Source organism: Numida meleagris, chromosome 11 (assembly GCF_002078875.1).
Source record: "Numida meleagris isolate 19003 breed g44 Domestic line chromosome 11, NumMel1.0, whole genome shotgun sequence".
Lineage (NCBI taxonomy): Eukaryota > Metazoa > Chordata > Aves > Galliformes > Numididae > Numida > Numida meleagris.
The window spans coordinates 9006091-9032242 of NC_034419.1; the positions used below are offsets into that span (position 1 = coordinate 9006091).

The 26152-nt window shown below is 52.0% G+C and overlaps 3 protein-coding genes across 3 annotated transcripts; all 3 read left to right on the plus strand.

Moving 5' to 3' along the window:
- UCN2 (urocortin 2) lies at positions 110–2753 on the plus strand. The gene has a single exon (XM_021409589.1). It carries the CDS (start codon positions 950–952, stop codon positions 1700–1702), a length of 753 nt encoding a protein of 250 aa, XP_021265264.1. The 5' UTR covers positions 110–949; the 3' UTR covers positions 1703–2753.
- Positions 3020–22379, plus strand: COPG1 (coatomer protein complex subunit gamma 1). The gene is made up of 24 exons (XM_021410001.1): positions 3020–3170; positions 5064–5116; positions 5918–5998; positions 6726–6797; positions 7569–7648; positions 8102–8177; positions 8295–8387; positions 9460–9546; positions 9687–9844; positions 10452–10585; positions 11334–11401; positions 12127–12315; positions 12775–12870; positions 14340–14583; positions 14959–15034; positions 15252–15355; positions 15465–15590; positions 16003–16071; positions 16423–16565; positions 17594–17765; positions 18757–18854; positions 20339–20477; positions 21439–21537; positions 21972–22379. Exons 1-24 carry the CDS (start codon positions 3134–3136, stop codon positions 22100–22102), a joined length of 2625 nt encoding a protein of 874 aa, XP_021265676.1. The 5' UTR covers positions 3020–3133; the 3' UTR covers positions 22103–22379.
- On the plus strand, positions 22504–26088 carry HMCES (5-hydroxymethylcytosine (hmC) binding, ES cell-specific). Its single transcript, XM_021410004.1, has 6 exons — positions 22504–22686; positions 23751–23894; positions 24042–24161; positions 24569–24729; positions 24810–25002; positions 25086–26088. Exons 1-6 carry the CDS (start codon positions 22504–22506, stop codon positions 25290–25292), a joined length of 1008 nt encoding a protein of 335 aa, XP_021265679.1. The 3' UTR covers positions 25293–26088.

The following is a 26152-nucleotide window of genomic DNA, read 5'->3' on the forward strand; positions in this document are numbered from 1 at the left end:
TGTGCCTCTTGATGTGACACTGGGTCTGGGGCAACACAGCCAACCTGACCCCATTGCCTCTGGCCCTATGGCTGCTGGCAGCCCACGTCCTGCCTGCGGTGCAAGCTGGGTGCCCTCCTGCCCTGGTGCCCCCTATCCCCATGCCCTGTCCCCGTGCCCTGCTGACGCACACGTGCCCACGACCTACAGGCACATGAGGCTGCGGTGCAGTGTGAATCAGTGCCTCGGTCTAATTTTGGCCACTCTGCCATGCCGGGGAGTGAGTTCCTGCCCTGTCTCCAGAAGGAAGAACAGAGCCCCATTTATTTCCTCTCTCCACCACCCCACAGCACTCTAGCCGGCAGCAGAGCTTATGGGCAGGCTCGGTTCTATGGAGCAGCAGTTGGCTGGGTGTCCAGTGTGAGAAAATTATGCCGAGTTCCCGAAATCCCCTCCAAATTCAGCTCCATGAGCTATGAGGGGGCAAACGCCCACCCGCATCCCGGGGTGATTTCATCTGTGATGTGGCAAAATGTGTTAATAGCGGCCCTGCTGCATGCCGCCGGGGGGGCGGGAGGTGGAGCTGGGGCAGGATAAGAGCCAGGGCTCAGCCCTGAGCGGGGCAAACCCCATCTGCCATCCCTACACCACGAGAGCAGCAGGGGACAAGGACTGCAGGAAATGGTGAGGCTGCACCCCTGAGTGGCGCTTTGGGGGGATTTACCTGGGAAATGGGTCACAAGGGTTGGATGCTTTCTGCCGTTCCCCACCACTCAGTTTCCAGCTCATCCAGCTGCCTCTGGCTGCCCGCTCCGGTGCTTTCCAAAGGGTTTCACCCGGGAGGTGGGATGCAGGATGAGCATGCTGGCTGCATTCCACTGCTTCCCTCCGGCTTTTTGCAGCGAGCCTTGAGAGCAGCACAGGGTCCCACAGAGGAGGATGCTGAGGATGCCGTGCATGCGGCTGCATCATGCTCTTGTCACCCTTCTGCTTACTTTGGGCAAATTGTCCCATCCGAGAGGGCAGCTCTTGCCTCACAGAGCAGGGGGGTGGCACTCCCGGGGGGCAGCTTGGGAGGAGGCAGCAGTGGCGTGAGTCCCAGTCCCACGTCACACATTCCCGACCAAAGGGCAGGTGTGGAGCGGGGAGCGGCTGCGGGAGGAGACGCCGTGTTGTCCCCACGCTGTCTTCACCACCCCATCCCTACGCTGCCACCACCCTGTCCCCTTGGTGTGAACAGGAGGGAGTGCACCAGGTGGGGCGTGATGCTGAGCGCTGCGCTCTGTTCCTGCAGGCTGTGCTGCTGCCTTTCCTGCTGCTGCCATGGGGCATGGTGCAAGGGCTGAGCCTCCAGCATGGCCCCGCTGTGCCCGGTGCCCCCTGGCATGAAGGTGGGTGGGACAAGGCGGGCAGCAGTGGGGTAATGCTGGAGCTCCCTGGGGGGACACATGGCCATGGCTCTGGGGATGGCTCTCAGCTGGATGGAACCACGCAGCTGCTGCTGGAGGAGTCGGTGAGAGAAGCATGGCCCTGGCTGCCAAACCCCGACGCCAACAGAGCTGCTGCGGTAAAAAAGAGCAGCACGGCAAAAAAGGTGTCCCTGTCCCTCGATGTTCCCATGCACATCCTGAAGATCCTGCTGGACTTGGCCCGGGAGAAGGAGCTGCAAGCCAAGGCAGCCGCCAACGCCAAGCTGATGGCACGCATCGGGCGCAGGAAGTGACCAGGACACACGGCCATGGCCAAGGGACTCTGTGGGGCTGGGGGGGCTGCTGGCAGCCGTTCCCTGAGCCCAGCCGTGCAGGTGCAGGATTCAGCCCCAAACAAACTGATCCTTGGGATGGGCTGCACAGACGGTGTGCACCCAGCAGCTGCTGTTCTAACAACCCAATGTCAGCACCGTGGGAGCAAAGCACCAGGCCGAGACAGCCCTGGTGACACCGTGCCTGGTGCAGCGGGGACTACGTGTATGTCCTTGTCCTCAACGTACCTCTGCTGGTGTGCCCCAGGGGGTGTCCGTCCATGCCTTTTGACCCCCAGTTTTCTATGTACCCTCTGTCGAGATGCTCTGTACACCATAAAGCCCACCCAGACCTATGAGCGTTGTACGTGTGCACTGTGTGGTGCCACCCAGCGCCGCCCTGGGGCTTGCCACGCGCCCCAAGATAAGTGCCGAGCGGGCAGCGGGCAGCCGCCCCGAGCAAAGGGCAGGGCCAGCGCTGGGGCTGCTGCTGGGGCTGCTGGAGCTCGGCTGGACACGGCCATGCTTTTCGAGGAGCTCCTGGTGCAGGGTGAGAAAGCACGGTGTTGGGGTGGAGGTGTCGGGGTGACCCCACTGTGGGGTGGGGTATTTTGGGGGTGGGGAGTGGAGCAGGGGGTGCAGGCCAGCTGCTGCCGTGTTGGGGTGAGCAGGGGATGAAAGGGTCACAGCCCTGCCATGGGGACGTGGGGGGACAGCTGGGTGACACAGGGATATCAGGAGGGGTTCGGCCCCATCCCCACTGCTGTGTCGTCCCTGCCGGTGTCCCTGCTGCTGCTGGGTGCCACGTTGTCCCCTGCTGCCGCTGGTCCCGGGGTGCCCCTCCACTGTTCCTCTCAGCACCCTCCAAGTGCCACCAGCTCCTGCGTATCCCCCGGTCCCGCTGTCTCCCCCAGGTCCCCGAGTCCCGTGGTCCCGGTGCCTCCCATCCCGGTGACCCCTGCTCGCTGGCACCCCGCAGCCCCAAAGTGATCCCCGCAAACTCCGCTATACCCCCCAACCCGCTGCCCCCAACTCGCGCCCCTCACCCATCACCCATCACCCATCACCCACCACCCACCACCCACCACCACTTCGCCCACCCTGGAGCCCCCGGAGCCCCGCCCCCTTCCCTCCGCCAATCAGATCCCGCCCTTCTCCCCCACCTGTCAATCACTTCCGTCTCCACGGACACCGCTCAGCGCCCCGCCCCCGACCCGGAGCTCCGCCCCTCCCGTACTCGCGGCGCCGCCGGCAGTGACGTCACGGCGGGTCGGCCCGCGCCTGCGCAGTGCGGCGGCGGCAGTGACAGGCTGGCAGGAAGGGGCGGGTGGCGGCAGCGGGGCGGAGCGGGGCTGGGTTCGCTTCGGTTCGGTTCGGCTGACGGAGGGGCTTCTCGCAGCCGCCGGCGGCGCCATGCTGAAGAAATTCGACAAGAAGGACGAAGAGTCGGGTGAGGGGCGGCGGGCAGCGAGGGGAGGGCTCGGGGGGAACCGTGAGGGGAGGGCCCGGCCGGGGCTGCGCTGCCGCTGCGCGGGCCCCGCTCGCACCCGCGGCTCTCCGTTCCTCCGTCGCCGCTCGCGTACATCGCAGCGCGTTCTCCTCGCCTCGCCGCAGCGGTCCGCTCGGGCCCCGCTGGTTTCGCGTGGAAGGAGGACCGCCAGCGCTGCCCCCGCCTCGCTGGGCCGCGTACGTGTCCCAGAGCTGTCGCTCTCGGCCTCGTGGGGATCGCGCCGTCCCCCGCCCCGCTGCTGGGATGGGGTCTGCCTGCCGGGATCCCGCTGCTCTGCTTGTCCAGGCTGGCTCGTGCAGCCCCGGCTGAGCGGCCGCCGTCAGCGGTGCGCCTGGAGGCGTTACGTGGGGCGCGGGGCTGCTGTGAGATCCGTGCTTCGGGGGCTGCTGCGCGCATCGGTGCAAATCGCTGCTGCTGGTCGCCTGGTGGCTGGGAGCTTTCTGGGGATGCTGCCTGCGCTGTGTCTGTTTCCCCTTCTGTGATCAGAACAGGTAGAGGCGGCGTGCTGTGAGGGGCATGCGAGGCCTCGTGTGATAAATTTCAGGATGCTTAGCGCTGCGAGGGGTGCAGGGACGGTATACTCCTGTTGATGGCCAGCTTAGGGATTGTAGGCCCTTGGAGGTGCTCAAGGCCGGGCGGGGTGGGGCCCTGGGCAGCCTGTTCTAGTGCCTCACTGAGTAGCTGGCAGCCCTGCCCGTGGCAAGGGGTTGGGACTAAATGATCTTTGTTGTCCCTTCCAACCCAAGCCATTCTGTCATTTTAGGATTGTAGACGCTGCTAGAAGGGCTCTCTTAACCATTTTCTTCAAGCACGTTCAGATACTTAGACCAGAAACACTTTGCTTTTTCCCCGTGTTTTCTTCTCTTCCCAATGCCACCAAAGCATCTGTGCTTTGCTCAGCCACCTGCTGGATATGCAAACAGCCTGAGCCAGCGGAGGGCACTGAACCTGAAATGAGTCAGGCTGCAGATGGATTTGCCTCTTATTGCGAAGGCTCTGGGCAGCAGTGTGCAGTGCTTCTGGGGCAGGGCAGCTTGCGCTGGACCAGTCCTAGAGCTCAGGCTTGTTAAGTGTTGGAGTAGCGCTGGAAAAGGCTGTTTGTCCCAGAGCCAGGCTGAACATTGGTACTAATTACAGCCTGCTTATCAATAACCGGCAGCTTTTGAGATGCTGTGGCTCAGAGATGCTTAGAAGGAGGCAAGCTAATAGAGAGAATGCAGAATAATGATGCTTTTCTCTCAGATTATTTCATCCTTAATTAGTGAGTAGTTCATTGTTTAATATAATTTATTCTATTAAGAGGGACAATGAATGTTATTCTGTGTCCAGACTCTCTCATTTGCTGTCTTGTTCCCTTAATTAGTGATAGAGCCAAAGAATATTTACTGGTGGATTCCTGATTGGTATATAATGAAGGGATAAAGCACTCCTGACTCTCCAGCCTGGCAAGGACTCTCTTTGTGCCTGTGACTCTAAGCTTTTGTTTCTCCAACTGTCTTATTGGTGCTCTAACTGTCAGTAACATCCCAGCCCTGGAGCTGGAAGTAGTACCTTGGGGCTCCTTACTTTACAACTGATCAGTCTCATGGCAAGTTACTTCTTGGAGGGTGATAAATCGAAGGATGTCCTGTCTGCTCTGCCTTCCCTAACTGCTGGGGAATCATCTCATTAATACTGGTGATTAATGGGATCACTGATTATGTGGTGTTCATGAAAAAGCTACCCAATAAATGCTGGGCGTATCTTTTTGATACTGTTTTGTATCAGCTGTTTTGAGAGTTGCTTTCCCGTAGCAGAATTCCTGCAAAGACTTTCATTACCTTTGTTTTGCAGGTGGGGGTTCCAACCCATTCCAGCACCTGGAGAAGAGCGCAGTCTTGCAGGAGGTAAATTGTTAGAAGCTCTCCTTTGTGCTGCCCTTTCTGGGTGGAGTGTCTCCCTCTCTCGAGTACATCAGTGGGGAGTTTTAGTGGCGAAGCAGGGCTTTGTTGTGGTCCTACTAGCACCTGAAATACTGGGCAGTACTCCCACTAGTTCTTGTTTTATTGCTAGAGGGAAGAAGGGAGAGAGTTGAAATGATCTCTGTAACGAAGTAGGCTCTAAATGGTAAGTAGTAATATAGAATGCAGCTATCTGGGAAAGCTCACCCTAAAGCAGGAAACTTGGGAAATTAGCTTTGAACATCCTGAGCTTGTAGATTTCAAAGCCTATAAGCAGACTGTTTGTGGCTATTGAGTAGACTCTGATTTTCCTCTGAAATAAAAGCCTTTTTGTTTGACATCAGATACACTTCTCAGTCCCCAGACCCTGTTACTTCGGCGTTATCTGTTTGCTTGCCATACGGTGGATGGTGTTGGCTCCCGTTAGCCTTGTGGAGATAGCTGACATCTGTCAGAAGGGTTGTGTTTTAGCTAGCACACAATCCAAACTTGTGTGGGTGGAAGTGTGAGGAGGATTTAACCCTTAAACTTTCATTGTGCTGGGATTTGCAGTCTCAGGGTGAGACTATAGAACCAGCTGCTTAAAATGGGGCCTTGTTTAGCAGGAATTGAGGGAAAACTGATCCAAAGTCATTAAATGGATTTTGCCATACCTCACTGACAATTTGTTGTTTCTGTCAGGCCAGACAGAACAATGGTTATTAGGGGGTGCTGGTGTCAACATCCTTGTCTGTGATTTGTTTCCAGGCACGTGTATTTAATGAGACTCCCATAAACCCACGAAAATGTGCTCACATCCTCACCAAGATTCTGTACCTCATAAACCAGGTAAGGGAGAAAGAAATAAGCTGATAAGTTCTTCTGACAGTTTTCTCTAAGCTTTGTCTTCTGAATAGTTTAGTTGACTATATCCTATAAAAAGAATTTAATAAGAGCAGTTTCTGTGCTACTAAGCTTCTGCTTGCCTTCTTAGTGCCTAAAACGTTCGGTGGGGTAGAGAAGGTAGGAGCAGCTAAATATAAAGAAATTGATGTCTGTGATTTATTATTACTTAGAAGCTGTAAGCCTACAGCTCTTTGATGCCAAAGATGGTTGTCAGTCCAGGCCTTTGGGTCTCAGAAGCTGTGTGCAATAAGGATCAGCTTTGTAAAGGTATTTACCCTTCTCGTGGAGTTTCCCTGCTCCAGGGCCTCTCTGCATCATTATATGCAATGGCTGTAGCTGGCTCTGACTAGCTGTGGTGCTTACAGGGAGTATGGCATAAGCTTTTCTTACACAAGAAAAAAAAGAAGCTGTCTTGTCACAAGTCATTTTGTTTAGTAACCTGATAAATTGTGCTGTCATCTATATTGACAAGTAAGCAAAATTTAGCCATGGCTGGGGGCTTTGTCAGGCAGGACTTTACTCTGTTTGAGTACTCTGAAGGAGATCTGCCCTCCTTCCAGCCACACTATGCCTGTTTTCCTTGTATGTGTGAGACTGAGCCTTGCACCTGCAGCAGGCCCAGATCTGGTTGTAACTGGGATTTCCTTCCTTCTTTTCAAACATCTTTTAGGGGGAGCACCTGGGTGTTATGGAGGCTACCGAATCCTTCTTTGCCATGACAAAGCTGTTTCAGTCCAATGATGTAAGTCTGCTTGTTGTTTTCCACTGTATTTATCTAGTGAGGCAAGTTGTCAGCAGTGTCTATTTCAGCCTCAAGATGTCGTTTTATGCAGTCAGCCTGCCTGGAGCTACTGATCTAAGTGGGAAGAGTAGGTTGAAAGTCTAGGAACATATCAGCTTCATTGCATTGCTCTTGTAGCAGCTTAACTAAAGCATACTTGGCTCCTGAAACAGAGTCTTCCTCTGAACTGTTGTTTAACTCTTGAGATGGTGCTAGGCACTGGTCAAGTATGTAATCAGATATGCTATGCTTTGTGTCCAGTGTTAAAAGATCCTGCTTCCTGCTGAGCGTTAGTGACTGTTACCTGGAGGAGGCCAGTAGGTAGTTGTCCCTCAAACTACAAAGTATTGAAATTGTGAGATGAGCGTAGGAATCTTCAGGCTCTGGGATGCAAATTGCTTTTTTTTTCTTGCTTTTGAGGCAACAGGTTGCCCTCAGCTCCTGATTTCAAGCTTTTTGTCTCGTTCATGTGAACAACAAGTAAAAGATGAAACTGTAGATATAGGTAAATCTAGTAGCCCTGTGGCTTCATCCTAAGATTGAGTGATTTAGAAGAGGAAGGGCTGCTTTGTTAATGAATACAATTTTTTTTTTAACACTTGGTCACTGTGGCTCTCTGAGAGTACTAGGTTACTGATCTTCACAATTAAGTCATGAAAGCAGGAGAAACGGAGATCCCTTCCTCCCTGGGATCCTCTCTGCTGATGTCTGCCTTTCCTCTTTCCTTGTTAGCCAACTCTCCGCAGGATGTGTTACCTGACCATCAAAGAGATGTCTTCTATTGCAGAAGATGTAATCATTGTTACTAGCAGGTCAGTCACTTTGGTTTTGCTGTTATTACATTCATGCATTCTCCAGTAATGTCCTTCCAGCCTCTTGGAGATAACTCCAGTCTCCAAGCACTGTGAAGATGGGGAATGTTCTTGGAGAAGAAAAAATCTCCTCCTTTGAAAGAGCCTGTTCAAATACAGGCACTGAACTCTTAGTAATGCATTTGAAATGTGCTGTGTGCCTGTATCCTGTGCTCTCGAGTATTTGAGTTGTCACTTTTGGTTACAAGATGTGGCAGTGCTGACATTTTTTCCCCTATTGCAAGCGGATGTTCTCCTGCCTTCCCACTCTGGTGGGACTTGCTTGAGACCTGCACTTGCCTGCTTGACACTCAGCTGTACTCCTGTCTGCTTGCTGCTCTGTGGGCTCTCTGCATGCACCTAGGAGCTGCTGGCTCAAGAGTGCAGTATTGAGGGCTTCCTATTTCCAACCAGCTTAACCAAAGACATGACTGGGAAGGACGACAATTACCGAGGCCCTGCTGTGAGAGCACTCTGTCAAATCACTGATGTAAGTGCAGCTTTTCTTTTGGGGCAGCCCTAGGCTGTTCACCCCATCCCGCTGCATCTCCTCTTTCACACTCCTGACTGGTTTTCCGTATCAGCTGTGGTTTCCTTCTCCCTGCAGAGTACCATGCTCCAGGCCATCGAGCGCTACATGAAGCAGGCGATTGTTGACAAAGTGCCAAGTGTGTCCAGCTCTGCTCTGGTGTCCTCCCTGGTAGGTATGCCCTGCAGTGTGGGCCTGACAAACAATCCAGCTGGGAAGCACTTATCTGTGGTGGGACTGGACATCTTGGGAGTGTCATATTGGAGCTGTCCTTTGGTAGGGGATACATGAGAAAGAACAGAGGAGGAGGGGGAAGAGAACAGTATTTTTATTCAGTGTAATACAATTGGAACGCAGTTTGTTTCAAAGTAATTTAATTCTGAAGACTTAGTGCACCATTAGAAAGCAGCACGTCCTTTCTCCATGTCTGAAGTGCTGGGAGCTGTCTGGGTGTCTTGGATCTCTTCAGTTTATTGAGTGGATTTGTGGCTGAATACATCTTTGAGAGGAGAATAAATGACCAGCTTAGGGGTGCAAGTGTCTCTGATGCTTATGTTTCCTAGGCATCCTATTAAATACCAACCTTGCAGATTTGGCATGTTTAGAGTTTAAAGTGATATGTGGGTCAGTATCCAGTGGTGTTTCTGTGATAGCAGCCCAGCTGGAGAAGCTCTCACTGCCTACTGCAGAACTGTAGGAACTGCATGGTATTTGTTAGGCACTGTGGCAGAGATGCTGGTGGTCCAGCACTCACAATAGCATGTATGTTCTTCCTGTCAATAAGAGCACTAAAAGAAGCCTGAGGAGCTTTGTCTGTTGAATTCTTGTTTGGAGATTGTAAGCTCTGCAGACAAGAATGAAGGGATTTTTATGTTTGTGTAATACCCAGCACAGTCAAACTTTAACCGTGGTATGAACATGGCAGCATTATTTCTTGTCAAACTGTTTCCTTTGTCCTCTGCTTGCTAATATTGATAAACAAGCCAGGAGATTTTCTGCAGGGTAGGGTATCACTGTTGCTATTCCCACCTTTGTGAAGGTGAGGACTTTGTGGGAGGTGTCCAGCCTCGTAAGGCCACAGTTGACAAGGCCTGGTCTCTGCATCCTGGTCCTCAGCTCTTTTTCAAGTTGCTGCCCCCAGCCCCCTCATGAGGAAGACTGGTTTCTTCTTAATACGGGCAGTGATTCCCAGAGCTTTCTCCGTCCTTCTCTCATGGGTTCTCTGTGGCTTTGTCTCTACCAGCACCTGCTGAAGACCAGTTTTGACGTGGTAAAACGCTGGGTGAACGAGGCTCAGGAGGCAGCTTCCAGTGACAATGTCATGGTACAGGTAGGAAACGCAATGGCAACGTGGGGAACTGCAAGCAGCAGCTGGGAGTGGAGCAACCTGTTGGTGCTCAGCTGGACACACCAGGCCACAGACGGGATAAAAGTGTAAAGAGCTCAGTGTGGTTTTGTTTCCCTGCACAGTATCATGCTCTGGGCTTGCTCTACCATGTGCGGAAGAATGATCGCCTGGCAGTCAACAAGATGCTCAGCAAGTTCACGCGCCATGGCCTCAAGTCACCATTTGCTTACTGCATGATGATCCGAGTAGCCAGCAAGCTGCTGGAAGAGGAGCCTGGCAGGTGAGGAGGCTCCTTTCCCTGTGGGAAGGATTTCCTCAGGTCCTGCTTCTGTCTCCTCTCCTGGGATTGCTTGTCATCTGACGAGAGCAATTTTTCTGTTCTTTGAAGAGCAGCGTGCAACTTCTAACCCTTAATTGCTAGTTAAAAGGCAGCAGAGAAAATCACAGGATGCTTTCATGTTGTTAGGGAATTGCTTCTGCAAGTCTCGTCTGTGTAGGTGCTTGCCCGTGAAATACTTTGTTGTTTTTCTTTCTAGTTTTGTGTAGCTGTTTTTTATCAAGATACTCTGTTTCATTTTCTATAGCTACTTGGCTAGCACATGTGTGCTTTGGCTTCCTGGAGGATAAGATTTGTGGTATGTATGGTGAGAATTGCGTGAGAGCTAAGGGAGATTCCAGTTAGCCTGTAAGGCAGAGGTTGTCAGCTCAGAAAAGAGCCAAGCATGCTGGAAGTACAGTGTAATGACCACTGCAGAATCTGAGGACAGTGGATTTATGGCTGCTGTTACCTTTCCACAGGCAATGGATCTGTCTGGTTCTGCTTCTGGACTCTTTCATCTCTGCTAGCATCTTTGTTTTCATCTGTTCTTGTATTTTTTGTCCCTTAGCCGTGATAGCCCACTGTTTGATTTCATTGAGAGCTGCCTAAGAAACAAACATGAGATGGTGGTCTATGAAGCTGCTTCTGCCATTGTTAACCTTCCCAACTGTACTGCCAAAGAGCTGGCACCGGCTGTCTCAGGTAAATGTGATGCTCATGGCAATGGCTCATGGCAATCATATGCCTACATGACTGTGCCTGCTGATTACCCTGAGAAACAAGGACCGTGTATAGTTTCGGGCTTGTATTGGTGCTGTTCTCCTGTTGCTTTGTGCTGCTGTTGAGAGCCTCTGGTATGTATGAATAGCTTTGCTCCTGTAAAGGTATTTGCCTGGACTATTCAGGTGTGGGTTACTGGAGAGTTTTTGTTTCTCAATTCTAACTCATAAATCTCCCTGCTTTAGACTGAGTGCGACTGTTCAAGCAGCCAGGCTGCCTTCCCAGCTTGCTCCAGTTCAGAGCTTCTGAGCAGGGACTGAGGGCAGGTAGGGAGTTTGTGCAGGGAAGGTGCCCTTTGTGGGCAAGTGCTAGGAAAGGAACAGGGTTTGCAAAGAAACAGGGCTTGTAAAGGAATGAAAAACAGCAGTTCAAATTAGTTTAGTAGGAAAGCTGACAACACGATGAAGTGGACTTTCAAGAGGAGCAAAGGAAAGTAGCATCATGGAAAAAGAGGGAGATGGGTGAGAGCTGGCTGTCAGTAGAGATGTGGCAAAGGGAACAACAGGGAGGAGAGGAAAGAACGTGGTAAATCTAGTTGCATCTTGAGCATGCTTCTAGCTATCTTATGCTTGCATGTGCCTCTTCATTGAATCTCATGCTACAGGTAGGCAGTGCTCTTCAATAACAGATTGCCTAAATGTCTGCTTTTGTTGGTTTTCCTGCCTTGCAGTTTTGCAGCTGTTTTGCAGTTCCCCGAAAGCAGCTCTGAGATATGCAGCTGTCCGTACCCTAAACAAGGTAGGAACTGCTTTCCTTGGAGCTGTAATAATTTCTCACGCACTGGGCTTGAGGAAAAAAAAGGGGGCCAGGCTAGGTGATGATTTTGCGTGAATAACTTCCACCCTGGGCTATAGCCTTGTATTTCTTTGCTTACAAGAGGAATAAAAAAAGAACACTTTACAGAAGAAAAATTCAGTCTTTTCCACAGGTGTGTGTAAGAGTATGTCAATGTTCTTGCATGTTACTGCTTTTCCCTTCTGAGCTTCCTGTGGTGAAGGGGCTCCTTGTAATACAGAGATCGAACCTTGGTGCTTCTTGAACTGTTCCATGACAGTCTTTGCTCTAAGCATTTCCCTTGACCATCTCAACTCTAAAAAGAAGAAGAAAGAGTGGTGATGTCTGTGCTTCCACTTGGAAAAACTGTTAGTAGTTAGGCTAGCTGAATTTTTGGTGGGAGTTTGTTTCCTTCGCAGAATCTGAATTATAATGTATTGAGGAGAATAAGTGAGGAAAAATTAAAGATCATTTGTTACTGGCTTCTTTTCCAGCAGTGGATGTGATTCTGCAGGAAGAAAGAGATTGTTTCTTAAACTTCAGCTGAATAGTTTGCCTAAGATGACCCTCGTGTACAATCTGTAGCGTTTATTTTAATGTGAAGGAGTGAGAGCTTATAGAGTGGTCATTGAAAAGGACCAGTTAGCAAAACCCACCATGGTTTTTCCACTTCTTGTCATCTTCTGTAGGTGGCCATGAAGCACCCGTCTGCTGTGACTGCCTGTAATCTGGACCTGGAGAACCTTGTGACAGACTCCAACCGCAGCATAGCCACCCTGGCCATCACCACACTGCTGAAAACTGGCAGTGAGAGCAGCATCGACCGACTCATGAAACAGATCTCCTCCTTCATGTCAGAAATCTCAGACGAATTCAAAGTAAGGAGGTGGGAAGTGGGGGGGAATACGCAGATTCCTGAAGAAACCCCTTGCTCTGTGTTCATGTTTGTATGTGTACTCTGAAAGCTTGGATTAAGCTCATTCCAGCAGCTCTGCTGCATCATTTTGGCAAGAGAGAACCTGATGCTATCAGCCTCAGTCATACAATACACAGCTCCAGAGTCATATGGTCTCCTGTGGGTAGAAGCCTTTTGACTAGCAAGTCTCTCTTTTCTAAACCCAGCAAGCATGTGCTTTTGCTAGAGACTGACCAGCATATTAAAGATTAGTCTCCTCTAATTTCTAGGTTAGTATCCTCCTGGAACTCTGTTTGTTGGATAACTAAAGGCAAAATCATAGCTTCCAGGCCAGAGACCAGCACCAAATTGACATAGTTCAACTATATTTTTGCTGTCCAATGAGACTGTCCTCCTTTTGACTTGCCCCTTTTTCCTCCAGGTTGTAGTGGTGCAAGCCATCAATGCGCTGTGCCAGAAGTACCCTCGCAAACACGCTGTCCTCATGAACTTTCTCTTCACTATGCTTCGGGAAGAGGTGAGTTTGCAGGGCAACTGGTTTTTGTTCTTTTTTGTATTGTCAGAGATCTAGGGACTCGAGTGCATAATAGCACAAGTACAGTTCAGGACAGGTCAGACAGAAGCCTTACTAACTTTGAGCATATTAGTAATTTTACCACCACGGTACGTATGAATTGCAGGACTGCATGGTAGTTCCTATGAGAATCTGGGTTTTACTGATAATGCCACGCAGTGAGAGTCTTTACCTGCCCTAAAAGGCTCGCAGTCTGACAGAAATGACCCCTGGCCTATTTTCACTGTGTTTTTCATTCTTTGATTTTTCTGGGGGCTTACTAACTCTCAAAGCAAATGCAGGCAACAGCAGATCTGTTGGCAGACCATAGATGTTTCACATTTGAACCAGCTTTCTCTTATACTTGGACAGCAAATTCCAAGAAGTTTTGTCCTGTACAAAAAGGTTAAGTAGCAACATATTGATCACACAGGGCTGCTTTTGTTCTGTTCTCTGTGCTGTTGCAGTGAAGGGTTCAGGAATACCTATAACCATTCTCTGCATTCAGTCTGACAGTTGCAGAAAGACAGCTTTATGGAGCAGAGGCTTGCTGAGGCTTGTTTCTAAATGAGCTAACATACCTGCAACACAGCTGGCACCGCTGCTTGCTCTGACATCACCTGCCAATTACAGCCTCTTGTTTGGGAACAAACCAAAGGCCCTCATTTCACTCCTGTGAAAAATGGACCGTTCAACTTTCCTAGATTTTCTGTGGGTGGATGGCATCATTATGAATGTGGTTTAATAGTTCAAACCGTTCTGTTTAACGGGTGTCTTTAATCCCAAGTAGCTACAGAAGGATCCCCCAAATGCACAGAACTGTGCATGTAATTGGCAGAGGATAATGTGCAGTTTAATCCTGTGGTGTGTCTTGAGGACACTAGTAAATAATGTCTGAAGATAACTGAGCATTAATGGCATGTCAGGTTATGGGGTGTGCCTGGGGAGGTATTGATTGCCTATCTTCCCACACTAATAGGGCCATTTGCTGGGCCCTGCTGTGGCAGATATCATCCTTAATATACTTCTCTTGTGATTCATCCTCAGATGTCTGGTGCTAAAGAGAAGGCTGATTTTTTTTTTTCTCCTCCCACATGGCTGTTTTTTATGCACTAATTCTAGCAGCAGAGGATTTTAAAGGTGCTGTAAACCCTTCAAGCTGATGGATTCTGTTTCTCTAGGATTTGTTTTTTTTTTCTTGACTACAGCTATTCTGAAGGATGCTGGCAAGAGAGGTTGAGTATTAGCTGGTCCTCTGGGAATAAAGAGGGTCAAAAGAGGTGGGCAGCGTTACTGCCCTTCTCCTTTCAAGCTCAGATTAAAAGCATTGGGAGTGAGTGACCTTTTCAAAGGAAATTCTTTCCTGCCTGGCTAATTCAGAATGTCTGACGTGCTTTGAGCTTTCCAGCTGAGCGGTTCCCTTTGCTCCCTAGGGTGGCTTTGAATACAAGCGAGCCATTGTGGACTGCATCATCAGCATCATTGAGGAAAACTCAGAGAGCAAAGAAACAGGCCTGTCTCACCTCTGTGAATTCATTGAGGACTGCGAGTTCACCGTGCTGGCTACACGTATCCTCCACCTCTTGGGCCAAGAAGGACCTAAAACCAATAACCCCTCCAAATACATTCGGTTCATCTACAATAGGGTTGTCCTGGAGCACGAGGAAGTCCGGGCAGGTAAGATCTAGATCTTGAAAGCTGCCCTTTGATAGATTGTCAATGAAATATTGTGCACAAACACCTCTGTTTTTGAGGATTGTGATTTGCTTGTGTCCTGAGTGGATATTTTTATGCAGCAAAGATGCTGCAGTAGTATTGATGAAAGAGCTGGCCTGCAGCTGAGAAATGGAGATGATACAAGGACCCCGTGGAACTAAACAGAGGAGGTCTCCAGGCACTTCACTAAAACGTCTGCTTCTCTCTGGTTACTGTTGCCTAGCTGTATGCTAGGTCTGGAGTCTCTGATGTGCCATTTGAACACAGCCAGGGGGTGGAGGAAGCTTCAGGTGGTTTCTTCGTATCCTAATTCTTTTTTTATGACTTGTGTTACAGGTGCTGTGAGTGCCCTTGCCAAGTTTGGAGCACAGAATGAGGAGATGTTACCCAGTATCTTGGTGTTACTGAAAAGGTGAGTGTCACTCAACATTACAGGGACAAACCAGTTATTTGAAGATCCTGGGCAGAGTGAGGATGCTACTAAGTTGTAGTTATAATTAGGTTTAATTATTACATAATAAATTATAGTATACTAGAGTGTAATATTTTATAATTCGTTATATGTAATTAACCTGGATTGATTCACTCTGCTGCCTTGTGCTGAAGCAAAATTTCTGCTTTCTTCTCAGGTGTGTGATGGATGATGACAACGAAGTGAGAGACAGAGCCACATTCTACCTGAATGTTCTGGAACAAAAGCAGAAAGCCCTCAATGCTGGCTACATCCTGAATGGTAACACAGGAAGTCCTCAAAACAAGGCTGCACCTCTCCTGGTGCATTAACACATGATAAAGAGGTGGTGTTATCTGTGGTTTCAGGGACTTGTTCCTTCTGTCCCCAGGTTTAACAGTGTCCATCCCTGGCCTAGAGAGGGCTCTGCATCAGTATACTCTGGAGCCTTCTGAAAAACCCTTTGATTTGAAATCTGTTCCTTTGGCAACAGCTCCTATCATCGAGCAAAGAGCAGGTGAGAATCAGTCTGCTGCGTGCTGATCTAAATTGCTGATAGTTCCCTGGCACATCCAGCCCTTGATCTGCTTTGGCCTTGCTGGGAATTGCTGAGATCCATCCTTTTTGAATTTTGTGGGATTATATCTTCTGTAAAGACAAAGGCCAGCGAATCTTGTTACTCCCACATTAGCGTTTCAGTTTGGTCCAACTGCTAATAATAGTAATAGTTTGAATTGCAGTAGCTTCAGTGAGGATTACCAGAGGTGTTTAGGAAGCTAAAAATGGGTGTCTGCTCTATAGCGAGATGAGAAATGAGCTCTCCTCCTTTACTTAGTCAAATCCCCCTCCAGGCATTGATCTGTTTTCTGATTTAGTTACTATTCTTGGTTGTATTTGGTTGTTTTCATTGTTTTTTTTTTCCCTTGCAGAAAATGCCCCTGTTGCTGTAGCCAAACAGCCAGAGAAGGTGGCAGCAACACGGCAAGAAATATTCCAAGGTAAGCTGATGCAAGGCCTCTTCTGCACCTGTATGTGAGAACTGTGTAGCCTCTTCTAGCTGAGCCTGCCTATCCCCTCTAGTTTTTCCCATCTTCCCTCAAAGAGTGACATGGGCATCCAAACCAGTTGTTTGCTGTTGGGGTGTGGGGATGCTTGCAGTAGATGTGGGCAGATGTGGGCAAGAGGAAGATGGGACTGCCTTTAATTTTAGGAGTTTTAGTGAACGCTGTGGCTGCTCAGTGGATGACTACTTGCTGCAGCAGCTTCCAGCTGTTTAACTGAAGGCTCTGAGAAGGTTAACACTTTTCTGTGGCTGGGGAAAGCAATTGTTCCTGCATTCTCTGTTTCAGAGCAACTGGGAGCGATTCCAGAGTTCCGGGGACTGGGCCCGCTCTTCAAGTCTTCCCCAGAGCCTGTTGCCCTAACAGAGCTGGAAACAGAGTACGTGGTTCGTTGCACCAAGCACACGTTTGTCAGCCACATGGTGTTCCAGGTGAGTAGCTATGGCATGAGGTGCCAAAAGAGGATTGGAAAATAAGCTCCTGATGAGTAAAAACCTCACTAGGAAGAAATAGCTCAGGGAGATCTGTGTTCAAGCTCGTCACTGTAATGGGTCCTTAGTTTCTCACACTGAGCAGCAGAGCCTCAGGAAAAAAAAAAAGAGAAATTAGCACCCGGGTGGTTTTGATTGAACAATGCGTGTGTGTGCAGTCCAAATGACAATGAGATACCCACTAGGTGGGGCTGTTCTCATGGAGGAGCTGGCAAAGGGAGCTGTGTTGTTTCCTCAGGATCCCCAGGCACATGCTTTGAGCACAGAAGAGTGAAGCCTGCCATATCTGAGAGGCTGAAAATGTTACACAACAGGATGGGGGAGAGTTCTTAATCTCCTGCATTTTGTTTTAGCCTTTTTGTTACAGGTGCTTATTTTTGTGGGTCTCAGCCTTAGCTGTATCACCTTCCTGCTGCATGGGAGTTGTTCAGTCAATGTACCAGACTCTTTACCTGGGCCTTGGGGAGTTCAAGCAAGTCCAGTGCTATCTTATGAGCAGTGGTGTTTTGTTCGTAGGCAGTTTCTTTCTCAAAAGCTCAGAACTGCTCACACAGTCCTCAGAGGAGTTAATCTTTGTTTCTGTTGTCTGTTTGCCAGAGACAACTGTATAAGGTTGAGTGATTTGTCACTGCAGCCAGTTCAAAGTGTAGACATCAGGTTTAGATCTGCTGAAATCACTGTGTCATTTCCTTAAAGAAAAAAAAAATAAAAAAGATAATATAAAAATAAATTGGTGGAGCACCAGAGTCTCCTGAAAGCTTTTAACTTCTCCCCTAAAACATTTAAATGCCTCTTTAAGTTCCTCTGAGACTAAATGGAAGCATGAACCCTGTGATAGCCAGACTCCCTGCTGAGACAGAGGCAGTTCACAAGGTAACACCATGCTCCCACTATGTGTGAAGTGAATCTGCTGTTACATCTGTAGCTGAGAGCTTCAAGCTGTCTTTGTTCTCCCCTTCCCTGCTTAGTTTGACTGTACCAACACCCTGAATGATCAGATCCTGGAGAATGTCACTGTGCAGATGGAGCCAACAGAGGGGTATGAGGTCATTGGCTACATACCTGCCAAAAGCCTGGTGTACAACCAGCCAGGCACCTGCTACACTCTGGTGGCACTGTCTGAAGAGGATCCAACAGCAGGTAAACAGTTTGTGCTCTGTTTTCCCTGATATTCCCCCAAATTAAGCATACCGTATTGCTCACACCCACATGCATTCTACCTTGCAGATATTTATAGACTATGTGTGGGTGCATCCCTGAGTGATGCCAAGCATGACTTCTCCTTGCTGCTTGAGGGCTGTCAGGCCTCCTTTCTCCTCCTAGTACCCTTGTGCTAAAGCATTGTTAAGATAGGCTGTGGGAACTGGCAGATGAGCATTCAGATCTCTGCTGAGATGTCTTCACTGCACCCTGGGCTGTCCTTTAGCCTGCCTCTTCTTTGTGTTAGCGTGTGGGGAGGCGAGTGGTTGCCTGCCTGACTGTGACGTGTTGTAAGTGCACAGACACTGAGTACTCAAGGAGTATTTCAGGCAAATGGCCAGAATTCCAGCAATGCCTATTTGAACAGGACATTCCCTTGTTTGTCACTGTCCGGAACATAAACCTGGTTCAGACTGTGCTCTGATCACCCTGGTTTGTTCTGAGACTGCTCACCTGTGTGTTGCTGCCCTTCATGCAGCAGTGCCTATCTTCAGAGATGAGTCACTGCTTCCTCTCCCAGCTGAGTGGTATTAATCATCTGCTGCACTGCAGCGCAAGGTGGTTTCATTTCCAAGGTGCCTGAACTGATCCCTAGATAAGGGTCTCACCTCCTTCACAAGAGGTTGATGGGACAGGCTTAGTTTGTATTCCCAACACAACTTGATATTCCTGAGTAACGGGACTCGATCTGAAGATTATGGTGCAGCCATCAGGAGTCTGTATTTATCACTATTTGCTGGCCTTAGTACTACAAATAAATACTTTGTCCTTCAGAGAGAGAAGCTGTCAGCATGCTTTCTAGGTCATGTGCTAAACCTGTGCTGCTGAGTGGGAGGGGGAGAGCCCACCTGCCCCAGGTTTCCTAGCCCTGTTCTCTTACAGAGGAGTATTGATCTGGTGATAATATGAGCTTTGCCTCCCCTTCCTGCAGTGGCCTGCACGTTCAGCTGCATGATGAAATTCACTGTCAAGGACTGTGATCCAAACACGGGTGAGACAGACGACGAGGGTTACGAGGATGAGTATGTGGTAAGGAGCTGGGCATGTGCCACATCATGGAAACTGTGGTTGTCTTGGGCATCGTTGTGATCTGTACCCAGTAACTTGCCGTGCAAGCAATGATGTCACTGCTGACACTGCTGCAGACAGAATCACAAGGAGAAGAGGGGTCTTGACACCTCTGTGGTGTCTGTCCCAAGATGCAAGATGTGGGTTTGGGGAGCTTGTTTGTCTCATTTGGAGCATCTTCCTGCTGTTCTCCAGGCAGACCCCTGGATATGCAGGATACTTATTTTGAGAGGCAATGGTGTGTTCTCTGGGCTTGCTTGGCTGTGCCCTATGGGCTCCAGCTGTGGCACGGTCAGTTTTGTGGAGACAGAAGGCTGCTGGCCATCTCTTCTTCCTGCCAGAATTGCTCTCCGTGGTTAATTACCAGTGGCCTCTCTGATACAGGAAGACTGCCATCCTCGCTCTTCCTCTGGCATTATCTCCTTAGCACTGAGACTGATGAAAGCACTGATGCTGTGAAATCATGTCTCCTGGCTGTTTCACCGCACAGGAAGAAGCTAAGCTCATGCTTGGTCAGAAACTGGAACTGCCTCTCAGAGGGTGGTGCTTTCCCTCCAGAGATGAAGGAATGTTGTGACATGAATTCAGCTTGCCCCGTTAGCTTCAAAAGCTGCTATCTCTGTGTTGCCTGTCACTGTTGTGAATCTGATTAGGGGAGCTGCTGTGCAGTGAATCACTGAGGACACGACGTCCTCCCAGAAGGAGTGCGGAGGGATTTTTCCAAAGGAATGTGCAAGGCTGACCCCTCTGCCTGCTTCCCACCAGGCACCCAGGGCATCTGAGTGATATTTAAACAAACGCTTCCATCTGTTTCAGCTAGATTCAAGAGGAGATTGTTTCCTGCAGCGATTGCTGAAGTGAATGCAGGCTGGTGTCAGGACAGTTCTGGCACTGACTGCTCTTAGATACGTGCTCCAGAGGGACCAACCCAGTTGTTCCTTGCACAGACGTAGTCACAGCAGCAGTTCAGCTATCCTGGCATGCAGCCTTATGTGATAGCAAGCATCTGACAGCGTCTCACAGTACTTTGCCAGCCTACAAAACGATAGGCCAGAAAGGCAAAATAAAGCTTATGTGCGTTCCAGGGAAGCAGATGGTACACCGGTGTGAGCACCAGCAGCTATTGTTTTGTTTTATCCATTGTTCTGGCTGTTTGCCCAGTGCTTTGATCCTTGTCAGACCAAGGGCTGCACTCAGGTTGGGAACCTGCTCTGTAAACTTTGGAAGTGGCATAGCTTGGCTTCCCAGGACAAGCAGCTGCTCAGCCGATTGTTCTTTGCTTGAGCAAATTAGAAGGGACAGAGAGCTTGCTCTGACATATTCCTGAGTTGAAGTGGAGGCTTGTCTCCTGGGTCCACCTGATCTTAGGGAATCCAGTCTAAAGTTCACTCTGGAGAGAGCAAGGTAAGTAACAATGTCTCATTTGGACCTCTTCTTACCACCAGCTTGAAGATCTTGAGGTAACAGTGGCCGATCACATCCAGCGAGTTCTGAAGCCAAACTTTGGAGCTGCCTGGGATGAAGTGGGTGATGAGTATGAAAAGGAAGAAACCTTTACCTTGTCTGCAATTAAAACCCTTGAAGGTAAGGGAGTGTCTGAACCCAGCAGGGCTCTTAACATTTCTTCCCCTCGAGCAACGACTGGAGGTGCAATCTGGCTGGGGTTAGACCTCTCTTGGAAAGGCAGGACAAAACCCTTCACAAGTAATTTCACCACAGCTGTTACATGAAGACCTCTGGTTAATGTGAAAACCAGTTTGTTGAAACCTGAACTAACAAATGAGTATTCTGGGCCCTGTGGAGACCAGACTGGATTGTGGGAACTGGGAGAACATCTTGCTTTGCTCTCATGCTGTGCCCTCCCAAACAAAGCGTAGTTCAGCTGTGAGCTCCCACTTTCCTTCTGGGAAAGGAGGAGATGCTCTGACCTTGGAGACTCAACAGATGCAAATAGAAGACATGAGGTTGGTGGGCAGCTCATGGTGCAAGCTCTCTTCCCTTTCACCACGTATTAAAGATCCAGTTGTTGCTGAGAAGCCTACAAAAACATGGTCCTTTTGATGACTTAGCTACAGGACAAGGGCATCTTTTTATGTCTGCACTTCCTTGCACAGCACCTTGGGCTTGGAGTACCCTCCCTGAGGCCTTTTCAAATCCCTCCTGGACCTCTCTCTCCTCCAAGGTGTCTTTTTCCTTCTGCATTTGTCCCCAGAGAAGCAAGCTTGCTGACAGGGCTGTGTGGTGAGCGTGCAGCCAGCTGCACTCTGCTGCTGCTGCTGCCTGACTCATTCACTCTCTAGTTCTCATTGCGCTGGCACCTTGGCCACATCAAATAACAGAACTGCTGCGTGGCGGCGGCTTTTTCTTCCTTTTTTGCATGTGTGTGTTGCTTCTGCCTCCCTGATGGCTTTTTAAAGCATGGTAGTCGCTGGTTTTATGTGCCCCGCAGGACAAGGGCCGTGCAAGGAGGGCTTCCATCACTGTGTGTGTGTCTTTGTCGAGGCACCCATGATGCAGAGCCTATTTTACTCCTTTTTCTTGACAGAGGCAGTCAGTAATATCGTGAAGTTCCTGGGGATGCAACCCTGTGAGCGGTCGGATAAAGTGCCCGATAACAAGAATTCCCACACGCTGTACCTGGCAGGTGAGCTGCGCCGGGAGCTTGTGCTGTGCCCACCGAGCTCCGGGCGGGGTTTGGAGGCTTATCCATGCTGCCACTTTTGTCTCTGCGAGCGTAGGGCAACTGGTACGGGAATGGAGGGAGGGTGCTGTGCTGGGGGGAGCTGGGATCAGCTCAGGCTCAGCCCCGTGGGCCGTGCTGCCTTGGTGCTCTGCAGCATTCTGTTCCGGAGGGAGCCTGAGGGGAAAAGGGCCGTGCTCCTGCCCAGCACGGGGCTGGGTGCTGGAGGTTAGAGGTGAGTGACCGGTGTCGCTGAGGGAGGGGTCGGATCTCTTCTCAGCCGGAGCTGACTTTAAAGTTAATTTTCACGAGGGCTGTGTATTGCAGGGGTCCCAGGTAGGTCGTGCTGAAGGAGCGATGCCACCTGGGCTCCCTCCTAACCCGCTGCCCCCTTCCAGGTGTGTTCCGGGGCGGCCACGACCTCCTGCTGCGGGCTCGCCTGCTGCTGACGGACACGGTGACGATGCAGGTCACCGCCCGCAGCGCCGAGGAGCTCCCGGTGGACGTGATCATGGCCTCTGTGGGCTGAGCACCGCCCCTGGCTCCGGGCGGCGCTTCCTCCTCTCGGCCAGCGGGACAGGGATCGCGGTCCCTGCAGCGGCTTCTGCGTTCTCTTCAGTACAACGCGGACCAGGATTTGCGGTTCTGTCTGTAAAATAACGCTGTTTTTAAGCTCTGACTTGACGAAACGCTGCGCCTCGGGGGCGGGTTTCAAGCCCGGCTCTTCTAGCAGCCGCGAGCCCAGCACCTTCCCCCCGTCCCCGCGTTCCGAGCTGCCAATAAAGCCTCTCGTTGCTCCTCCTCCATCCGTCGGGCCGGGCGGGTCTTGCTCCCGGGCGTCCATTTCGGCGCGGGCCGAGCGCTGCCCCCGCCCCTCCCGGCACCACCTCCCCGGGGCGGGGCGAGCGCGTCGCGGCGGAGCGGGCGGCGATGTGCGGGCGCACGGCCTGCTCGCTGGGGGCGGCCAACCTGCGCCGGGCCTGCGCCTATCGCGACCGGCTGGGCCGGCGGCAGCAGCCCGAGTGGCTGCGGGGGGAGCGCTACCGACCCTCCTACAACAAGGGCCCGCAGTCGTGCGGCCCCGTGCTGCTTTCCCGCAAGCACCTCCAGCAGGTAACGGGAGGAGAGCCGCGACCCCCGGGGGGAGCGGGAGTGGGGCGGGGGGCGGCTGGTTCCTGGGGCACAAAACGGGCGGGGGGCGGGTATGTTTTGCTTCTCTCCGGCCGTGTTACAAAAGCACCTCTTCTCGTTCATGTTGGCGCGGCCCGAAGGAGGGCGGGGAGTCGGGGCTGCGCTTTCCCCGTAGCGGTGCCTTTCTGTGCAAGCCTGCGTGCGAGTCGGTGAGCTCTGCGAGTTGTTCTCCCAGCAGTCCGAAGTTGCGCTGTGGGCTCTGCTCGGCTGTGCCGAGGTAGCGCCGTTGGGTGCTCCGGGCGCTTCGGTAGGGGAGAGCGGAGAACGGCATCTCGAACCCGGAGCAGCGAAGCGCACCGCGCACCTGCGGGGGCCGTTACCGTTGATTTCAGCCCCAACAGCCCGAAGCGGGGGGCACTGAGCTGAGACGCCTGGCCCTGACCTCCCCCCGGGCGGCCGCGGTGCACGGCCCAGATGGGGACGGGGTGGGGGGCGGGCTGAGCGCTGCGACGGCACGAGGGCTCGAAGCATCGCGCGGGATGCGGGCGGACCCCGCTCCCTTGGCCGCCTTCGCCCAGCGGTTGGGATGCGGAGTGCCCCTCGATGCCGGCCCCGGTCCGTGGGCGCTTTGGGGGAGCTCAGAGCCCGGTCCGTGCGCGTTGCTACACGCGTCCTCATCCGCCGGCGGTGCCTGGGTGCAGCCACGTTCCAGGGCCGCGGCTGCGCAGCTCCGGGCGGGCAGGGAGCGGCGCTGCGCGGGGGGAAGTGAAAGCCGCCGCGCCGTTTCCATTGCCCGAGCTGAGGCGATATGCAAAGAGTGAAAGTGAACCAGAAATCACGTTATTAAAATGAAGGTGAAATTTGTGTCCCTTGGGATGCGCTCTGCAACCTCAACGCCAGCTGTTTGTTAACCGGAGGAGGGATGGAGCCCGTGTCACCAGGCTCTTCCTGCTGCAGAAACTGTGCCCGTTGCTCCTGCTAAATATGAAGCAGCCACATTTGTATGGTGGGAGTCACTGCAGGTCGGTCCTCTGCCTTGGTTGCAGGATGCTGACTCCTCCGAGCGGGTGCTCATGGACATGCGCTGGGGCCTGGTGCCCTCCTGGTTCAAAGAGGACGACCCCTCCAAAATGCAGTTCAAGACCTCCAACTGCCGCAGTGACACCATGCTGAGCAAGTCCTCCTACAAGGTGAGCCCCGCTGCGCGCGTCCCGCTGTAGGACTTGGCACAACCACAACTGCGGTGCACACCTGGCAGGTGCTGGGTTCTGCCGCCGCACCGGGGCAGCCCTGACCGCATCCTGCAGCTCACGTCTGGCTCTGTGTCTCCTCCCCAGGGCCCTCTCCTCAAGGGCAAGCGCTGCGTGGTGCTGGCAGATGGCTTCTACGAGTGGCAGCAGTGCAGCGGGGGCAAGCAGCCCTACTTCATCTACTTCCCCCAGAGCAAGAAGCACCCGGTACTGCGGCACCGTCAGTGCCTGAGCACTGAGCTTCGCTCACACACAGATACCTGGGGCTGTGCCTGGGACGCAGCAGGGAACAACAGAACTGGGATGTGCAGAGAGGAATTTCCTTCCGAGGGCACTTTGCTGCTGGTCCCTCAAATCACAGCAGCACGCAGCCATACCCAGCCCCACAGCCTCCCCACCCGTCACGCCTGCTGCTCCCCGTGCACTGCACATTTGCATGAGCTGCTGATGTGTTTCTCAGGGGACTCGGCTGCGGGTTTCTCTGCCTCTTTCTGTCCGGCTGAGCTGGTGCTGGGCTGGGCAGTGGGGTGGGGGGTTGAGCTTCCCAGGCACTGCACGCCGCAGCACGGTGCCTTGCGGTGGAACGGGCATGACGCTGGGGCCGTGTCCTGCAGGCCGAGGAGGATGAGAGCGATGAGGAGTGGCGGGGTTGGCGCCTGCTCACCATGGCTGGGATTTTTGACTGCTGGGAGCCACCGGCAGGAGGAGAGCCGCTGTACACCTACACCATCATCACCGTGGATGCCTCCAAGGACGTGAGCTTCATCCACCACAGGTGAGTGCTTGCTATTGCCGCACTGCTGTGCTGCGCCGACACGGGGCTCGGTGTGACCGCTGTGTCCCTTCTGTGCCCAGGATGCCGGCCATCCTGGATGGGGACGAGGCCATTGAGAAGTGGTTGGACTTCGCTGAGGTGCCCACCCAGGAGGCGATGAAGCTCATCCAGCCCACAGAGAACATTGTATTTCACCCCGTGTCCACCTTCGTCAACAGCGTCCGCAATGACACACCCGAGTGCCTGGTGCCCATCGAGCTGGGAGCCCCCAAGGTGAGCGCTTGGTTGCGGTGCGTGCATCCCATGCAGCTTTCGCTGTGCGTATCACTTCTTCCTGCTGCGTTCTGTGTCCCCAGGAGGTGAAAGCCACCGCGAGCAGCAAGGCGATGCTGGGTTGGCTGAAGAGCTCCCAGGAGGGCTCTCCCCAGAAGAAAGAAGACGCTTTGCCCAGGTGGAAGAGCCAGTTCATCCACAGCCCTTCGCCCAAGAAGAGCAGTGCAGGCGTCCTGCGGCAGTGGCTGGGGCAGGAGGGAGGGCCGGCTGCCAAGAAGCGCAAGGCATAGGGCTCCAGACCCTGCTTGTCTGCAAAGCTTCCTGAGCACGGTGCAGAACGCCCGTTGGAAGGCTTTGCAGGCACTGCTGGGATTCTCCAAACCTCTCAGGTGTTGTTCTGCTGTCCTGGGTTGTTGTCTCTGCGTGTCGTTAAAGGTTACTGTTTGTCTTCTCTCATTTTCTTCTTTTTTCTGTGTTTTTTTTTTTTTGTTATTAAACTCTTACCTCTTTTCTGCTTAATCCCATGTGCATTCTGCACAAATTAACACTGCCTCCCTCTAAACGCAGCTGCAGCCCAGAGATGCCCCCAGTATGCACTGAGCATCCCTGGGCCAGGGAGGAGGTGAGGCTGGAGGAGGACATGGGCTGTGGTTTTTCCACGTTCTCTCTCTGGGACAAGATCCCAGCCCCAGGCACTGGCCCCTGCCTTGGGGAAGGAGTCAAACACGACGCCTGGAGGAATGGGGCTGTCCGTGGGTTTCCCTGTAGGGAGCAGGGTGAGAGAGCCGTCGTGGTCACGTTGTTGTACAATCATTCTGTTAATGGGATTTGAAGACTTGGAGAGGATTTTCTTGATCTGTGGAGGGATGCACTCAGCCTTGCTCCGGGAGGTCGCTTGTTAAAGCCCAGATAACCAAAGTGCCATTACAGAACCGTGCGGGGCTGCTGCTTTCGAGGTCAGGGATTTTGTCAGGGATTTTGTAAGCAGAGGCAGATGTTGCCGGCCCAAAGCCTTCCACCGTGGGGCCTGTGCCGGAAAACAGTCCTTAATTCGTGTTGGAAACAATAAAACGGGATTAACTGGCACAGCCCCAGCTGGGAGTCCTATTTTGGGGCTGCTTTCAACGATCCGTCCCTGGGGGAGGACCGC

Coding starts and splice junctions, on each gene's coding strand:
- UCN2 (XM_021409589.1), top strand. CDS start 950: ATGCTCTTGTCACCCTTCTGCTTACTTTGGGCAAATTGTCCCATCCGA.
- HMCES (XM_021410004.1), top strand. CDS start 22,504: ATGTGCGGGCGCACGGCCTGCTCGCTGGGGGCGGCCAACCTGCGCCGG. Junction 22,687..23,750: donor CCCGCAAGCACCTCCAGCAG/GTAACGGGAGGA, acceptor CCTTGGTTGCAG/GATGCTGACTCCTCCGAGCG. Junction 23,895..24,041: donor TGAGCAAGTCCTCCTACAAG/GTGAGCCCCGCT, acceptor TCTCCTCCCCAG/GGCCCTCTCCTCAAGGGCAA.
- COPG1 (XM_021410001.1), top strand. CDS start 3,134: ATGCTGAAGAAATTCGACAAGAAGGACGAAGAGTCGG. Junction 3,171..5,063: donor CAAGAAGGACGAAGAGTCGG/GTGAGGGGCGGC, acceptor TTTGTTTTGCAG/GTGGGGGTTCCAACCCATTC. Junction 15,591..16,002: donor TATCATCGAGCAAAGAGCAG/GTGAGAATCAGT, acceptor TTTCCCTTGCAG/AAAATGCCCCTGTTGCTGTA.